Consider the following 18733-nt stretch of genomic DNA (forward strand, 5'->3'; position numbering starts at 1 on the left):
GACTTGGCCATTCTAACACCTGGATATGTTTATTTTTGAACCATTCCATTGTAGATTTTGCTTTATGTTTTGGATCATTGTCTTGTTGGAAGACAAATCTCCGTCCCAGTCTCAGGTCTTTTGCAGACTCCATCAGGTTTTCTTCCAGAATGGTCCTGTATTTGTCTCCATCCATCTTCCCATCAATTTTAACCATCTTCCCTGTCCCTGCTGAAGAAAAGCAGGCCCAAACCATGATGCTGCCACCACCATGTTTGACAGTGGGGATGGTGTGTTCAGGGTGATGAGCTGTGTTGCTTTTACGCCAAACATAACATTTTGCATTGTTGCCAAAAAGTTCAATTTTGGTTTCATCTGACCAGAGCACCTTCTTCCACATGTTTGGTGTGTCTACCAGGTCACTTGTGGCAAACTTTAAACGACACTTTTTATGGATATCTTTAAGAAATGGCTTTCTTCTTGCCACTCTTCCATAAAGGCCAGATTTGTGCAATATACGACTGATTGTTGTCCTATGGACAGAGTCTCCCACCTCAGCTGTAGATCTCTGCAGTTCATCCAGAGTGATCATGGGCCTCTTGGCTGCATCTCTGATCAGTCTTCTCCTTGTATGAGCTGAAAGTTTAGAGGGACGGCCAGGTCTTGGTAGATTTGCAGTGGTCTGATACTCCTTCCATTTCAATATTATCGCTTGCACAGTGCTCCTTGGGATGTTTAAAGCTTGGGAAATCTTTTTGTATCCAAATCCGGCTTTAAACTTCTTCACAACAGTATCTCGGACCTGCCTGGTGTGTTCCTTGTTCTTCATGATGCTCTCTGCGCTTTTAACGGACCTCTGAGACTATCACAGTGCAGGTGCATTTATACGGAGACTTGATTACACACAGGTGGATTGTATTTATCATCATTAGTCATTTAGGTCAACATTGGATCATTCAGAGATCCTCACTGAACTTCTGGAGAGAGTTTGCTGCACTGAAAGTAAAGGGGCTGAATAATTTTGCACGCCCAATTTTTTCAGTTTTTGATTTGTTAAAAAAGTTTGAAATATCCAATAAATGTCGTTCCACTTCATGATTGTGTCCCACTTGTTGTTGATTCTTCACAAAAAAATACAGTTTTATATCTTTATGTTTGAAGCCTGAAATGTGGCAAAAGGTCGCAAAGTTCAAGGGGGCCGAATACTTTCGCATGTAGTGCCTTCAAGAAAGTATTCACACCCCTTGATTTTTTCCATATTGTGTTACAGCTTGAATTTAAGATATATTACATTTAGATGTTGTGTCTAACCTACACACAACACACCATGTCATTTTGTGTAGATCGTTGACAAACAAAATCAAATTAAAACCCTTTTAATCCCACTTTGTAACGCAATGATGTGTTGGAAAGGCAAGGGGTGTGAATACTTTCTTGAAGGCACTGCGTGTGTGTGTGTGTTTGTGTGTGTGTGTGTGTGTGTTTGTTTCTACGTGTTTGAGTGCATCATCCCTGATATACATGGCTATGATAAGGAACTATAGTGGGGGAGTGAATGGTCTTGGGGCTCTTCACATTTAACCTTTGCTAGTTAGTATTACAATTATTGTACTGATGAAAATACCACATCCCCACTGTTGGGAGTCAGCAGGTGGGTGGTGGTTTGTCCAAATTACATACTGTATGTAGAGGGGCTGATGAAATAGACAGGGGGGTAGCTAATACAGTGGGAAGAAAAAGTATGTGAACCCTTTAAAATTACCTGGATTTCTGCATAAATTGGTCATAATGTTTTATCTGATCTTCATCTAGGTCACAACAACAGACAAACACAGTCTGCTTAAACTAATAACACACAAACAATGATAAATGTTCATGTCTTTATTGAACACACCGTGTACACATTCACAGTGCAGGGTGGGAAAAGTATGTGAACCCTTGGATTTAATAACTGGTTGACCCTCCTTTGGCAGCAATAACCTCAACCAAACGCTTTCTGTAGTTGTGGATCAGACCTGCACAACGGTCAGGAGGAATTTTGGACCATTCCTCTTTACAAAACTGTTTCAGTTCAGCAATATTCTTGGGATGTCTGGTGTGAACCGCTCTCTTGAGGTCATGCCACAGCATCTCAATCGGGTTGAGGTCAGGATTGACTGGGCCTTCTGTTGAGCTTCAATTTACAGACTGATAGCCTTACATTCTCCTGCAAAATGTCTTGATAAACTTGGGAGTTTATTTTTCCGGCGATGATAGCAAGCTGTCCAGGCCCTGAGGCAGCTCCAAAGCATGATGCTCCCTCCACCATACTTTACAGTTGGGATGAGGTTGTGATGTTGGTGTGGTGTGCCTTTTTCTCCACACAGAGTGTTGTGTGTTCCTTCCAAACAACACAACTTTAGTTTCATCTGTCCACAGAATATTTTGCCAGTAGTGCTGTGGAACATCCAGGTGCTCTCTTGCAAACTTCAGACCTGCGGCAATGTTTTTTTTGGACAGCAGAGGCTTCTTCCATGATGTTCTCCCATGAACCCCATTCTTGTTTAGTGTTTTACGTATTGTAGACTCATCAACAGAGATGTTAGCATCTTCCAGAGATTTCTGTAAGTCTTAACCTCATTGAGCATTCTGCGCTGTGCTCTTGCAGTCATCTTTGCAGGACGGCCACTCCTAGGGAGAAAAGCAACTGTGCTGAAATTTCTCCATTTATAGACAATTTTATCTTTCCGTGGACTGACTTTTAGAGATACTTTTGTAACCCTTTCCAGCTTCATGCAATTCTTAATCGTAGGTCTCCTGACATCTCTTTAGTTCGAGTCATGGTTCACATCAGGCAATACTTCTTGTGAATAGCAAACTCAAAATGTGTGAGTGTTTTTTTATGGGGCAGGGCAGCCCTAACCAACATCTCCAATCTCATCTCATTGATTAGACTCCAGGTTAGCTGACTCCTGACTACAATTTGCTTTTGGAGAAGTCATTAGCCTAGAGGTTCACATACCTTCTCCAACCTACACTGTGAATGTTTAAATAATGTATTCAATATAGACAAGAAGAATACAATAATTTGTGTGTTATTAGTTTAAGCAGACTGTGTTTGTCTCTTGTTGTGGCTTAGATGAAGATCAGATCACATTTTATGTCAAATTTATGCATAACTTCAGGTCATTTCAAAGGGTTCATTACATTTTTCTAGCTACTGTAGGTAATATATTCAGCAATGCAGTGGGGGTAGAATTTGAGGTCAATCAAGGATTTACTTGACCCCCACAGAGAATGCGTCCCAATAATATCTCCTTTTCTCCCGCAGTGTACACTTGTACACTTCCCTTAATGGATTTAACAGGAAATAACTGGTTTAAGGAAGTCCATGTCGGCCAGGCCTCCACCAATCCCAATTTTTTTATGTGGAATATGACACAGGTAGAGAAGTAGTCTAAGGGTTTGTTTGAGGGAAATACATACTGAATTTAGTGTTTCATTTCAATAAATGTTACATCTCTACATTATACCAAGATCACATTGCTGTAAATTGCTGTAACTGGTGCGATAAGCCAACACCGTGCTTCTTTCTGCCAGTGCACTGCTTGCTCTTTGGGGTTTTAGGCTGGGTATCTGTAAACCGCTTTGTGACAATTGCTGCTGTTAAAACCAGTTTATATTTCATTGAGCACACAAACTCTTGATTCTACTAATTTCTCTCCATCTAACAGGACCCCAAAGAGCGTCTGGGTTGCCAGGTCCAAACGGGCTTCGCTGACATCAAGTCGCACACGTTTTTCCGCAGTATAGACTGGGACCAGGTAAGCCTCCAATCATATCCACTTAAACAGCGTAGAAGACTAAATGTGAATAAACCCATCTTGGTCGGTCAGTATCACCTGTGGGAACCCATCTTGGTCGGTCAGTATCACCTGTGGGAACCCATCTTGGTCGGTCAGTATCACCTGTGGGAACCAATCTTGGTCGGTCAGTATCACCTGTGGGAACCCATCTTGGTCAGTCAGTATCTCCAGTGGGAACCGATCTTGGTCGGTCAGTATCGCCTGTGGGAACCCATCTTGGTCGGTCAGTATCACCTGTGGGAACCCATCTTGGTCGGTCAGTATCACCTGTGGGAACCCATCTTGGTCGGTCAGTATCACCTGTGGGAACCCATCTTGGTCGGTCAGTATCACCTGTGGGAACCCATCTTGGTCGGTCAGGATCACCTGTGGGAACCCATCTTGGTCGGTCAGTATCACCTGTGGGAACCCATCTTGGTCGGTCAGGATCACCTGTGGGAACCCATCTTGGTCGGTCAGTATCACCTGTGGGAACCCATCTTGGTCGGTGAGTATCACCTGTGGGAACCCATCTTGGTCGGTCAGGATCACCTGTGGGAACCCATCTTGGTCGGTCAGGATCACCTGTGGGAACCCATCTTGGTCGGTCAGGATCACCTGTGGGAACCCATCTTGGTCGGTCAGGATCACCTGTGGGAACCCATCTTGGTCGGTCAGGATCACCTGTGGGAACCCATCTTGGTCGGTCAGTATAACCTGTGGGAACCCATCTTGGTCAGTCAGTATCACCTGTGGGAACCCATCTTGGTCTGTCAGTATCACCTGTGGGAACCCATCTTGGTCGGTCAGTATCACCTGTGGGAACCCATCTTGGTCGGTCAGGATCACCTGTGGGAACCCATCTTGGTCGGTCAGTATAACCTGTGGGAACCCATCTTGGTCGGTGAGTATCACCTGTGGGAACCCATCTTGGTCGGTCATGATCACCTGTGGGAACCCATCTTGGTCGGTCAGGATCACCTGTGGGAACCCATCTTGGTCTGTCAGTATCACCTGTGGGAACCCATCTTGGTCGGTCAGTATCACCTGTGGGAACCCATCTTGGTCGGTCAGGATCACCTGTGGGAACCCATCTTGGTCGGTCAGTATCACCTGTGGGAACCCATCTTGGTCGGTGAGTATCACCTGTGGGAACCCATCTTGGTCGGTCAGGATCACCTGTGGGAACCCATCTTGGTCGGTCAGGATCACCTGTGGGAACCCATCTTGGTCGGTCAGTATAACCTGTGGGAACCCATCTTGGTCTGTCAGTATCACCTGTGGGAACCCATCTTGGTCGGTCAGTATCACCTGTGGGAACCCATCTTGGTCAGTCAGTATCACCTGTGGAAACCCATCTTGGTCTGTCAGTATCACCTGTGGGAACCCATCTTGGTCGGTCAGTATCACCTGTGGGAACCCATCTTGGTCGGTCAGGATCACCTGTGGGAACCCATCTTGGTCGGTCAGTATAACCTGTGGGAACCCATCTTGGTCGGTGAGTATCACCTGTGGGAACCCATCTTGGTCGGTCAGGATCACCTGTGGGAACCCATCTTGGTTGGTCAGGATCACCTGTGGGAACTCAACTTGGTCGGTCAGTATCACCTGTGGGAACCCATCTTGGTCGGTCAGGATCACCTGTGGGAACCAATCGTGGTCGGTCAGTATCACCTGTGGGAACCCATCTTGATTGGTCAGACACTCAGTATCACCTGTGGGAACCCATCTTGATTGGTCAGACACTCAGTATCACCCGTGGGAACCCATCTTGATTGGTCAGACACTCAGTATCACCCGTGGGAACCCATCTTGGTTGGTCAGACACTCAGTATCACCCGTGGGAACCCATCTTGATTGGTCAGACACTCAGTATCACCCGTGGGAACCCATCTTGGTTGGTCAGACACTCAGTATCCCCCGTGGTAACCCATCTTGATTGGTTAGACACTCAGTATCCTCCGTGGGAACCCGCCTTGGTTGGTCAGACACTCAGTATCACCCGTGGGAACCCATCTTGATTGGTCAGACACTCAGTATCACCCGTGGGAACCCATCTTGGTTGGTCAGACACTCAGTATCCCCCGTGGTAACCCATCTTGATTGGTTAGACACTCAGTATCCTCCGTGGGAACCCGCCTTGGTTGGTCAGACACTAAGTATCACCCATGGGAACCCATCTTGATTGGTCAGACACTCAGTATCACCCGTGAGAACCCATCTTGGTTGGTCAGACACTCAGTATCACCCGTGGGACCCATCTTGATTGGTCAGACACTCAGTATCACCTGTGGGAACCCATCTTGGTTGGTCAGAAACTCAGTATCACCCGTGGGAACCCATCTTGATTGGTTAGACACTCAGTATCCTCCGTGGGAACCCATCTTGATTGGTTAGACATCTTGGTCTGTCAGTATCACCTGTGGGAACCCATCTTGGTCGGTCAGTATCACCTGTGGGAACCCATCTTGGTCGGTCAGGATCACCTGTGGGAACCCATCTTGGTCGGTCAGTATAACCTGTGGGAACCCATCTTGGTCGGTGAGTATCACCTGTGGGAACCCATCTTGGTCGGTCATGATCACCTGTGGGAACCCATCTTGGTCGGTCAGGATCACCTGTGGGAACCCATCTTGGTCTGTCAGTATCACCTGTGGGAACCCATCTTGGTCGGTCAGTATCACCTGTGGGAACCCATCTTGGTCGGTGAGTATCACCTGTGGGAACCCATCTTGGTCGGTCAGTATCACCTGTGGGAACCCATCTTGGTCGGTGAGTATCACCTGTGGGAACCCATCTTGGTCGGTCAGGATCACCTGTGGGAACCCATCTTGGTCGGTCAGGATCACCTGTGGGAACCCATCTTGGTCGGTCAGTATAACCTGCGGGAACCCATCTTGGTCTGTCAGTATCACCTGTGGGAACCCATCTTGGTCGGTCAGTATCACCTGTGGGAACCCATCTTGGTCAGTCAGTATCACCTGTGGAAACCCATCTTGGTCTGTCAGTATCACCTGTGGGAACCCATCTTGGTCGGTCAGTATCACCTGTGGGAACCCATCTTGGTCGGTCAGGATCACCTGTGGGAACCCATCTTGGTCGGTCAGTATAACCTGTGGGAACCCATCTTGGTCGGTGAGTATCACCTGTGGGAACCCATCTTGGTCGGTCAGGATCACCTGTGGGAACCCATCTTGGTCGGTCAGGATCACCTGTGGGAACTCAACTTGGTCGGTCAGTATCACCTGTGGGAACCCATCTTGGTCGGTCAGGATCACCTGTGGGAACCAATCGTGGTCGGTCAGTATCACCTGTGGGAACCCATCTTGATTGGTCAGACACTCAGTATCACCTGTGGGAACCCATCTTGATTGGTCAGACACTCAGTATCACCCGTGGGAACCCATCTTGATTGGTCAGACACTCAGTATCACCCGTGGGAACCCATCTTGGTTGGTCAGACACTCAGTATCACCCGTGGGAACCCATCTTGATTGGTCAGACACTCAGTATCACCCGTGGGAACCCATCTTGGTTGGTCAGACACTCAGTATCCCCCGTGGTAACCCATCTTGATTGGTTAGACACTCAGTATCCTCCGTGGGAACCCGCCTTGGTTGGTCAGACACTCAGTATCACCCGTGGGAACCCATCTTGATTGGTCAGACACTCAGTATCACCCGTGGGAACCCATCTTGGTTGGTCAGACACTCAGTATCCCCCGTGGTAACCCATCTTGATTGGTTAGACACTCAGTATCCTCCGTGGGAACCCGCCTTGGTTGGTCAGACACTCAGTATCACCCATGGGAACCCATCTTGATTGGTCAGACACTCAGTATCACCCGTGAGAACCCATCTTGGTTGGTCAGACACTCAGTATCACCCGTGGGACCCATCTTGATTGGTCAGACACTCAGTATCACCTGTGGGAACCCATCTTGGTTGGTCAGAAACTCAGTATCACCCGTGGGAACCCATCTTGATTGGTTAGACACTCAGTATCCTCCGTGGGAACCCATCTTGATTGGTTAGACACTCAGTATCACCCGTGGGAACCCATCTTGATTGGTTAGACACTCAGTATCACCCGTGGGAACCCATCTTGATTGGTCAGACACTCAGTATCACCCGTGGGAACCCATCTTGGTTGGTCAGACACTCAGTATCCCCCGTGGTAACCCATCTTGATTGGTTAGACACTCAGTATCACCCGTGGGAACCCATCTTGGTTGGTCAGACGGTCCGCATGTTACTTTGATTCCCATTATGTCTATTTTGCATTACGTTATGCTGCAATGATGCTAGAATGATGCTGCAATGATGCTAGAATGATGCTGCAATGATGGGTACACTATCCTTTACATCAGCAATATCTCATGAAAATGGTACCAAAGATACTCCACATCTGGGCCTAACCAGGGCCCAGTTAGGCTGGGCCTAACTCCCCAGTGGGTGGGCGACTACTATGTATAAAAAGTGCTAGAATTTCTAAACAGTTCACTTCATAATAATTATATCATTTCAAATCCTAAGCGCTGGAGTACAGAGGCTCCCCCCCAAAACAATAAAATGTTGTCACTGTCCAAATAGTTGCTCATACACAGTGACCTGGACAGGATTCAGTGTTTCAGCACATTATTTGTTTCTAGTCAGTCTATCCTGTTAAATTCAACACAAACGACAGGAAATGCCTTGTTCACAGCCGTGCCTCCTTTTCTGTGACATGCTTTTATCAGTTCTCAATAGAATGTGTTAGTCAACAGCATCTCATGAGGTCATGTTTAAGACTCTGTAACAATTGTTTAAAAAAAAAACGTAATAATACCTCTCTCAGGAAAAGCAGTAGAACTAGATTTATAGCCCACAGGTCTCTGTTACGATCATGTTTAGACGAGACCAAGACATCATGGGAAAGATGTTATCTTCTGGTTGTTAGCTGGTCAGATTACAACCAGATAAAGACGTATTTTTCAAGTTTCTAACAAAACGTTGACGAAACTTGTTTATACAAACAGTAAAACATCTGTTTAGAATCTGTATAGGGGTTCCAGTCTTGGACTCATAGTTACATGTGGGAAGTTCTCATTGGTCCAAATTGTCTATACATTGATCCTGAAACAGAATACTTTTTTACAAATTTTTACTAATTTTACTGCAAGAAATTCTAATTGGTCAACTACAGGCTAGGCTTGGGTATAAACGACATCCTGTATCTTTGTTCAGTGGAGAAAACACTGAGGACAGGGGAGAATAAACATTGACCATCTACTTTCCAGAATAAAAACTATGATTTGTTCTCTTTGAATAAATCCATTTTTCTCGACGTGATTTGTTTTGAGGTCTGTGTTATTGAAGAATGACATCAACTGCTAACACCAATCAGATACATTCTGCCAAGGTGGATTGCCGTATGGGTAGATGGGAGGGAACATCTTAATGGAACGAAGTGTAGCCCATGTCCATAACATACAGTAAGTGAGTCACGATCGTCGTAAGAAGCGGACCAAAGCGCAGCGTGGTGTGAAATGTGCTGACACAAGCAACTAAGCCAACACAGAAACAGACAAACTAGACATACAACATAGAATGCCCACTCAGATCACACCCTGACCAAACAAAACATATCAACGTACAAAGCAAACTATGGTCAGGGCGTGACAAAGTGTCCCTGCTCAGTGCTGCTCCCCAGCGAACGTGCTGCGCCACTGCTTGTAACCATAACTATAAGAAATCTAAGATGTGTCAAATAAATTATATCCAGGTCAGGGCTCCAACTATGCTTTTGGTTTGCTAACTTGCTAGCTACAGTTAAAGTCGGAAGTTTACATAGGTTGGAGTCATTAAAACTCATTTTCCAACCACTCCACAAATTTCTTGTTAACAAACTGTAGTTTTGGCAAGTCGGTTAACACATCTACTTTGTCCACGACACAAGTCATTTTTCCAACAATTGTTTACAGACAGTTTACAGTTTGTTTAACTTATAATTCAATGTATCACAATTCCAGTGGGTCAGAAGTTTACATACACTAAGTTGACTGTGCCTTTAAACAGGATGGAAAATTCCAGAAAATGATGTCATTGCTTTAGAAACTTCTAATAGGCTAATTATTTGAGTCAATTGGAGGTCTACTTGTGGATGTATTTCAAAGCCTAACTTCAAACTCAGTGGCTCTTTGCTTGACATCATGGGAAAGTCAAAAGAAATCAACCAAGACCTCAGAAAAATAAATTGTAGACCTCCACAAGCCTGATTCATCCTTGGGAGCAATTTCCAAATGCCTGAAGGTACCACTTTCATCTGTACAAACAATAGTACGCAAATATAAACACCATGGGATCACACAGCTGTCATACCGCTCAGGAAGGAGACACGTTCTGTCTCCTAGAGATGAACGTGCTTTGGTGTGAAAAGTGCAAATCAATCCCAGAACAACAGCAAAGGACTTTGTGAAGATGCTGGAGGAAACAGGTACAAAAGTGTCTATATCCACAGTAAAACGAGTCCTATATTGACATAACCTGAAAGGCCGCTCTTCAAGGAAGAAGCCACTGCTCCAAATCTGCAATAAAAAAACAGACTACAGTTTGCAACTGCACATGGAGACAAAGATCGTACTTTTGGAGAAATTTCCTCTGGTCTGATGAAACAAAAATAGAACTGTTTGGCCATAATGACCATTGTTATGTTTGGAGGAAAAATGGGGAGGCTTCCCCATGACTATCCCAACGTGAAGCATGGGGGTGGCAGCATCATGTTGTGGGGGTGCTTTGCTGCAGGAGGGACTGGTGCACTTCACAAAATAGATGGCATCATGAGGCAGAACAATGATGTGGATATATTGAAGCAACATCTCAAGACATCAGTCAGGAAGTTAAAGCCTGGTTGCAAATGGGTTTTCCAAATGGACAATGACCCCAAGCATACTTCCAAAGTTGTGGTAAAATGGCTTAAGGACAACAACGTTAAGGTATTGGAGTAGCCATCACAAAGCCCTGACCTCAATCCTATAGAAAATGTGTGGACAGACCTGAAAAAGCGTGTGCGAGCAAAGAGGCCTACAAACCTGACTCAGTTACACCAGCTCTGTCATGAGGAATGGGCCAACATTCACCCAACTTATTGTGGGAAGCTTGTGGAAAGCTACCCGTAACGTTTGACCCAAGTTAAACAATTTAAAGGCAATGCTACCAAATACTAATTGAATGTACATAAACTTCTGACCAACTGGGAATGTGATTGTCACACCCTGACCATAGTTTGCTTTGTATGTTTCTATGTTTTGTTTGGTCAGGGTGTGATCTGAGTGGCCATTCTATGTTGGATGTCTTGTTTGTCTGTTTCTGTGTTTGGGCCTGATATGGTTCTCAATCAGAGGCAGGTGTTAGTCATTGTCTCTGATTGGGAGCCATATTTAGGTAGCCTGTTTTGTGTTGGGTTTTGTGGGTGATTGTTCCTGTCTCAGTGTTTGTTTGCACCAGATAAGGCTGTTTAGGTTTTCACTGTACGGTTATTGTTTTGTATTGTTCGGTATTATCTTTATTAAAGATGTATCAAGATAACCAAGCTGCGTTTTGGTCCGCCACTCCTTCGACACAAGACAACCGTTACGGTGATGAAAGAAATAAAAGCTGAAATAAATCATTCTCTCTATTATTATCACATTTCACATTCATAAAATAAAGTGGTGATCCTAACTGACCTAAGACAGGGAATTTTTACTCAGATTAAATGTCAGGAATTGTGAAAAACTGAGTTTAAATGTATTTGGCTAAGGTGTATGTAAACTTCCGACTTCAACTGTAAGTCGCTAGATGTTAAGATGAAGCTTCTTGCTTCAATCCCCTGATGGATCAATATCCCTGTTTTTTTTTTTTGGGGGGGGGGGGGTGATGTATGATGGTAGGAACATCATGATCACACCCAACCCTAGTTTAAAGACTTTTTTGGACTAAAATACTGAACTTATCCTTTAATAGATGATTTCCCAACAGTTCAATATATCAGATTTGTCATGCAGAATTTTGATAACTGCATGCAATGTAAATTAACTGTGTTAAAGGTGTGATGATACAGAAGAACTCTCCAAATCACATTAAGCTAAATAGCGTAAGAGATGACCGGTAATCAAAGCCAACGCCTCAGTCTTTGTCTTAATGTTTTCCTTTTGGGGAAATTGCAGAGGGAGTCTCACCATAAAACAAAAACTATTTCTCAGTGTCAGTAATGAACCTTGACATGACATCAGTAATGAACCTTGACATGACATCAGTAATGAGTCTTGACATGACATCAGTAATGAGTCTTGACATGACATCAGTAATGAGTCATGACAAAGGGAAAGCTTGGTAAATTTTACAACTTTGATATGTTCACCAACCCCTGTGAAACCTCCATGGTAAAAAGCTTATTGAAGCTGTGACTGCATAGCGCGGTGTGCCTCAGTGGCTGGTGGGAGTTGAAGGTGTGGAATTCGTACACGCCGCAAGAAACCCAGCTGTCTCTGGCCCTGACAGAACTCCCGGACTCGGCACAGCTCTGACTGCTGTTGTTTAACAATATTAATATGATTACAACACAGGCTCCTAAGGGAGTGCCGGCTTTCCCTCTGAAGCGGTGACACCTTTGAATATCATTACCTCATGCTCTTTTAAACAACACCTTCCTGCCAGAGAGTGAGACAGCTGTCAACTTGATGCTTTCTTTTCTTCAGTTGAGGCATCAGTCATAATAGTGTCTTAGCGTTTGCCGTCACATGTTGCCATCTAGAAACAAGATTGCAGACTGTTCCAGAGTGTAGTGCCAGAAAGAATGGTTCAGCATGCAGACTGTTCTAGAGTGTAGCACCAGAGAGTGGTTCAGAATGCAGACTGTTCTAAAGTGTAGTACCAGAGAGGGGTTCAGAATGCAGACTGTTCTAGAGTGTAGCACCAGAGAGTGGTTCAGAACGCAGACTGTTCTAGAGTGTAGTACCAGAGAGTGGTTCAGAATGCAGATTGTTCTAGAGTGTAGTACCAGAGAGTGGTTCAGAATGCAGACTGTTCTAAAGTGTTGTACCAGAGAGTGGTTCAGAATGCAGCCTGTTCCTGAGTGTAGTACCAGAGAGTGTTTCAGAATGTAGACTGTTCTAGAGTGTAGTACCAGAGACTGGTTCAGAATGCAGACTGTTCTAGAGTGTAGTACCAGAGAGTGGTTCAGAATGCAGACTGTTCTAGAGTGTAGCACCAGAGAGTGGTTCAGAATGCAGACTGTTCCTGAGTGTAGCACCAGAGAGTGGTTCAGAATGTAGACTGTTCTAGAGTGTAGTACCAGAGAGTGGTTCAGAATGCATATTGTTCTAGAGTGTAGTACCAGAGAGTGGTTCAGAATGCAGACTGTTCTAGAGTGTAGTACCAGAGATTGGTTCAGAATGCATATTGTTCTAGAGTGTAGTACCAGAGAGTGGTTCAGAATGCAGACTGTTATAGAGTGTAGTACCAGAGAGTGGTTCAGAATGCAGAATGTTCCTGAGTGTAGCACCAGAGAGTGGTTCAGAATGCAGACTGTTCTAGAGTGTAGTACCAGAGAGTGGTTCAGAATGCAGACTGTTCTAGAGTGTAGTACCAGAGAGAGTGGTTCAGAATGCAGACTGTTCTAGAGTGTAGCACCAGAGAGTGGTTCAGAATGCAGACTGTTCTAGAGTGTAGTACCAGAGAGTGGTTCAGAATGCAGACTGTTCTAGAGTGTAGTACCAGAGAGAGTGGTTCAGAATGCAGACTGTTCTAGAGTGTAGCACCAGAGAGTGGTTCAGAATGCAGACTGTTCTAGAGTGTAGTACCAGAGAGAGTGGTTCAGAATGCAGACTGTTCTAGAGTATAGCACCAGAGAGTGGTTCAGAATGCAGACATAAAGATAGAAATGCTATACCTACCCACTACCCATCTCTGGTCTTACAGTTCAGTGCCCGCTGTTTTAAAGCCCTCTTTGCCCCATGCTGTTGATTACTAATTAGTCCTGCCACATCAGCATCTGCGTTTCCACCATCATCCTGGCTGCCGTGGCGATGAACCACATCATCATCTCCTTGTCCCTCTGGAGTCCTCCCTGCCTCTGTATAACACACATGCACACTCTCTATTTGTCTCTCTCTTTCTCTCTTCATCTCTCTCTTTCTCTCTCTCCGTCTCTCGGATGAATAAAGAGGTGGTGGTATTTCTTAAAGAAGAGTGTCTTGTAGATCAGATGGTTGAGCATGGTGTACTTCTTAAAGAAGAGTGTCTGGTTGATCGTATGGTTGAGCATGGTGTAATTCTTAAAGGAATGTTTATTCAAGTTACGCCGCTTTATCCTCCGTCAACAAGGGTAACGATTTCAAATGTACCGCCGTTTATTCTTAATGAGCTATTGGAGTGCGAGTTATTGCGCTTTGGGAAGTTCGCCAGTTCAATTAAGGTTGTCCCGTTGGGTTGCAAACACCCGGCGTTGAAACAGGTTATGTCATTTCGGCGACAGGTGTTTATGTTTTTGGACTCACCGGAGCAGACTTGAGAGTTATCGTTTAAAATCAAGTATGACAGTAGAATGTATATGGTTTATGCTAGTACGGGTAGTCAACGGTGTTTTGAGTGTGGGGATGTTGGCCATAAGCGACATGCTTGCCTGAAAAGGGAGAAGGCCGAGGGAGGGGCGCAGGTGGTCCTCGTAACACCTGGGTCCACTGATGTAGGGAGAGGTGGACCGACAGCGGTAGAGCAGCCACAAGCACCTGTTGCTGAGGAACAAGTTATCCGTGTTGAGGGCACAGAGTTGCAACTTGTATTTTGGAGGGAAATGTTATGCTCCAGAAAAGTATTGTTGTAGAAGGTAAGGATGTATCTGAAGAGCCAGTTCCTCAGACTGGTGAGCAGGTGCCCAGTACGAGTGCTGGGTTAAAGGAGGGGGTTCATGTGGAGCTAGGCTCCCAGGTAGTGGAGGAGATGCCCACTATGAGTAACGGGGTACAGGAGGGTGGAGCTAGGCTCCCAGGGAGTGGAGGAGATGCCCACTACGAGTGCTGGGGTTCATGTGGAGCTAGGCTCCCAGTTAGTGGAGGAGATGCCCACTATGAGTAATGATGTTCAGGTGGGGCTAGTCTCCTAGGTAGTGGAGGAGATGCCTGGTACGAGTGATGAGGTGCAAGTGGGGAGTGTTGAATGGGATGTGTTAGAGGGGAGTCAGTTGTCTGTGGTCTCAGCTGAGGATCAGGAGAAGGATATGACAGCTGCTGGTGAGGACTCAGTTTATGATATAGAGGAGGTAAATTAGTTTCTGGATCAGACTTTTAGGAAATCTGTCAAATTGGCAGATTATTTTGATGTTGAGTTTGTGAGGTCAGCTGTGATGTTTACAGAAGACGGTGGGGTTAGACCAATTGAGTGAGAAGAAGTGGTTTCGCTTGAGGAAATGTATTACTGCTGTTGCAGCAGCAAAAGGTGCTGGGAAACGTAGTCAGGTTAAGAGAAAAAAAAAAAAAATATGATGAAGATCATGCTTCATAGGTTGTCTTTTTTCTCCTTGGTTTCTCTGTGGTTTCTTCTGCTTTTTTCCCCCTCTTTTCTATATGGAGGTACTAAGGGTAGGTTCTCTCAATATTAATGGGGGAAGGGACAGGAATAAGAGGGCTTGGGTATTAGAAGTAATAAAACAGAAAAGGCTTAATGTAGTTTTCCTACAGGAGACACATAGTGATGAGGAAAATTAGGTTGACTGGGGTATGTGGTGGGAGGGGCAGCATGTACTCATGTCATGGTACTAATTTCAGTGCTGGGGTGGCAATCTTGTTTTCCTCAGGCTTAGGGGTGACTGTGGTATCTACAACAGAGATTGTCAAGGGTCGGGTTTTATTGGTCAAGGTGGATGTTATGTTTTTTTATTTTTAAAAAATGTTTATGCTCCTAATGAGGGTACAGAGTGTATTGCTATATTTGATCAAATAAAGGAAACCTCAAGACAGTGTGATCAAGAGGGGTGTATGGTTTTAGGGAGGGACTGGAACTGTACAGTGGATTTTACTGTTGATCGCACCGCTGAAGAACCTCACCTGCGGTCAGCCACTTGCCTGTCTGGCCTATTAACTGAGTTTGAGCTTTCTGATGTGTGGAGAGTAAGGAATGCAAAAGTTAGGCAGTACACATGGCTAAAAGTTCATGAAGGTCGTGTCAGTGCAGCAAGGTTAGACAGGTTGTATGTATCTGAGCAATACTGTAGTAGGGTTGGAAACTGTGCCATTACTCCTGTGGGTTTCTCTGATCATCATATTGTTACTGTTGATATTCACTGTTGTTTTGGGAAAAATGGAGTGTTACAAAAGGGAATTTTGAGTCCTTGAGACAATGGTGGGAGGTTGGAAAGGCCCAAATACGAGTATTTTGTCAACAGTATACTGCTCTGTCTCAAATTGAAGTTAAAGAGACGATCAAGGCCCTTGAACAGGCCATCAACTCTATTGAATTGAAGCTGCTCACTCAGAACGACCCTGGACTAGTCATGAACTTACAGGACAAGAGACATGAACTGAGGTCGTTTCTGCATGAAAGAGTGAAGGGTGCCTTGATTAGGTCTCGCTTCGCTTCCCTCAAGGATATGGATGCTCCTAGCGCTTAAAAAAAAAACCTAGGACAGTCGACATTTCAACGTAAACAGATGGTCTGCCTTCGTCTCCCTGATGGGAAGGTGACCACGGATGACATTGAAATGCGTCAACATGCCGTAGATTTCTACTCGGCCCTCTATAAGGCGGAGGATTGTGACTCTCTGTGTACTGAACAGTTGTTACACGGTCTTCCTCAATTGGGACCTGAGCAGAGAGTCGCATTGGACTCTAACATTACACTGCAAGAGCTGTCCACAGCTCTCAACAGGCCGAGCCCCTGTTAAGCACTTTTGGGGGTCTATTGGGGAGGATTTTTATAAAGTGGTGTGTGAATCTTTTCATGAGGGTTCTCTTCCTGTATCCTGTCAACGTGCGGTGCTTTCACTGTTGCCAAAAAAGGGGGGATTGGCTCTCATAAAAAATTGGAGACCTGTTGTTTTGCTGTGCGCTGAATACAAAATTGTTTTTAAATGTCTCTCAAACAGGTTGAAAGAGAATCTGGGATTGTTGATCCACAAGGACCAGTCCTACTGTGTACCTGGTCGCTCTATTGTTGACAACTTGTTTCTGATGAGAGATGTTTTAGACATTTGTAAACTGTCTGATGTAAATGTGGGTTTACTTTCTTTGGATCAGGAGAAGGCTTTTGATCGTGTGGACCACCAGTAGTTTTTTTAAAACAATGAAAGCCTTTGGGTTTGGGGATGTTTTTTTGTCTTGGATGAATTTACTGTATGCTGGGGCCTCGTGTATGGTGAAGGTGGGTGGTGGTTTGAGTTGCCCCATCCCTGTCCAAAGGGGCTTCAGGCAGGGATGCCCAATTTCAGGGCAGTTATATAGTTTAGCGATTGAACTAATGCTTTGTTTTTTAAGAGCGAAGCTTACTGGTTTCTCTGTGCCAGGTGTAATGAAGGGTCCCACAATAGCACTGTCTGCGTATGCAGATGACGTGATAGTTTTTATTACAGGGGGTGAGGATGTTAAGGTTCTCTCAAACGCTTTAAAGGTGTTTGAGGGGGCCTCCTCAGCTAGAGTCAATTGGGGAAAGAGTGAAGCGCTGTGGGCAGGTCGGCTTCAAACGGGGTCCGTTCCACGGTTACCAGGGGGGCTTCAGACGGGGTCCGTTCCACGGTTACCAGGGGGCTTCAGATAGGGTCCGCTCCACGGTTACCAGGGGGGCTTCAGACGGGTTCCGCTCCACGGTTACCAGGGGGGCTTCAGACGGGGTCCGCTCCACGGTTACCAGGGGGGCTTCAGACGGGGTCCGCTCCACGGTCACCAGGGGGGCTTCAGACGGGGTCCGCTCCACGGTTACCAGCGGGGCTTCAGACTGGGTCTGCTCCACGGTTACCAGGGGGCTTCAGATGGGGTCCGCTCCAAGGTTACCAGTGGGGCTTCAGATGGGGTCCGCTCCACAGTTACCAGGGGGTCTTCAGATGGAACGACTCTCTTCTCTGTATACATCAATGAGGTTGCTCTTGCTGCTGGTGAGTCTCTGATCCACCTCTACGCAGACGACACCATTCTGTATACTTCTGGCCCTTCTTTGGACACTGTGTTAACAACCCTCCAGGCAAGCTTCAATGCCATACAATTCTCCTTCCGTGGCCTCCAATTGCTCTTAAATACAAGTAAAACTAAATGCATGCTCTTCAACCAATCGTTACCTGTACCTACCCGCCTGTCCAACATTACTACTCTGGACGGCTCTGACTTAGAATACGTGGACAACTACAAATACTTAGGTGTCTGGTTAGACTGTAAACTCTCCTTCCAGAGCAATATCAAACATCTCCAATCCAAAGTTAAATCTAGAATTGGCTTCCTATTTCGCAACAAAGCATCCTTCACTCATGCTGCCAAACATACCCTTGTAAAACTGACCATCCTACCAATCCTCGACTTTGGCGATGTAATTTACAAAATAGCCTCCAATACCCTACTCAACAAATTGGATGCAGTCTATCACAGTGCAATCCGTTTTGTCACCAAAGCCCCATATACTACCCACCATTGCGACCTGTACGCTCTCGTTGGCTGGCCCTCGCTTCATACTCGTCGCCAAACCCACTGGCTCCATGTCATCTACAAGACCCTGCTAGGTAAAGTCCCCCCTTATCTCAGCTCGCTGGTCACCATTGCATCTCCCACCTGTAGCACACGCTCCAGCAGGTATATCTCTCTAGTCACCCCCAAAACCAATTCTTTCTTTGGCCGCCTCTCCTTCCAGTTCTCTGCTGCCAATGACTGGAACGAACTACAAAAATCTCTGAAACTGGAAACACTTATCTCCCTCACTAGCTTTAAGCACCAACTG

At 45.5% G+C, this 18733-nt stretch overlaps 2 protein-coding genes across 4 annotated transcripts in view; both read left to right on the forward strand.

Moving 5' to 3' along the window:
* tnr5 (Tumor necrosis factor receptor superfamily member 5) overlaps positions 1-18733 on the forward strand; it is a gene marked incomplete at its 5' end in the record, with an annotated part of 1066050 nt that overhangs the window by 269451 nt on the left and 777866 nt on the right.
* The window catches only part of LOC110531259 (protein kinase C zeta type-like), a 154263-nt gene that overhangs the window by 116783 nt on the left and 18747 nt on the right, over positions 1-18733 (forward strand). For all 3 annotated transcript variants that reach the window (XM_036988861.1, XM_036988860.1, XM_036988859.1), the window contains exon 13: positions 3693-3782. In XM_036988861.1, coding sequence (XP_036844756.1) covers positions 3693-3782 — 90 coding nt within the window. The remainder of the gene's footprint in view (positions 1-3692; positions 3783-18733) is intronic.

The sequence above is a fragment of the Oncorhynchus mykiss genome, chromosome 9 (assembly GCF_013265735.2).
Source record: "Oncorhynchus mykiss isolate Arlee chromosome 9, USDA_OmykA_1.1, whole genome shotgun sequence".
Classification (NCBI taxonomy): Eukaryota; Metazoa; Chordata; class Actinopteri; order Salmoniformes; family Salmonidae; genus Oncorhynchus; species Oncorhynchus mykiss.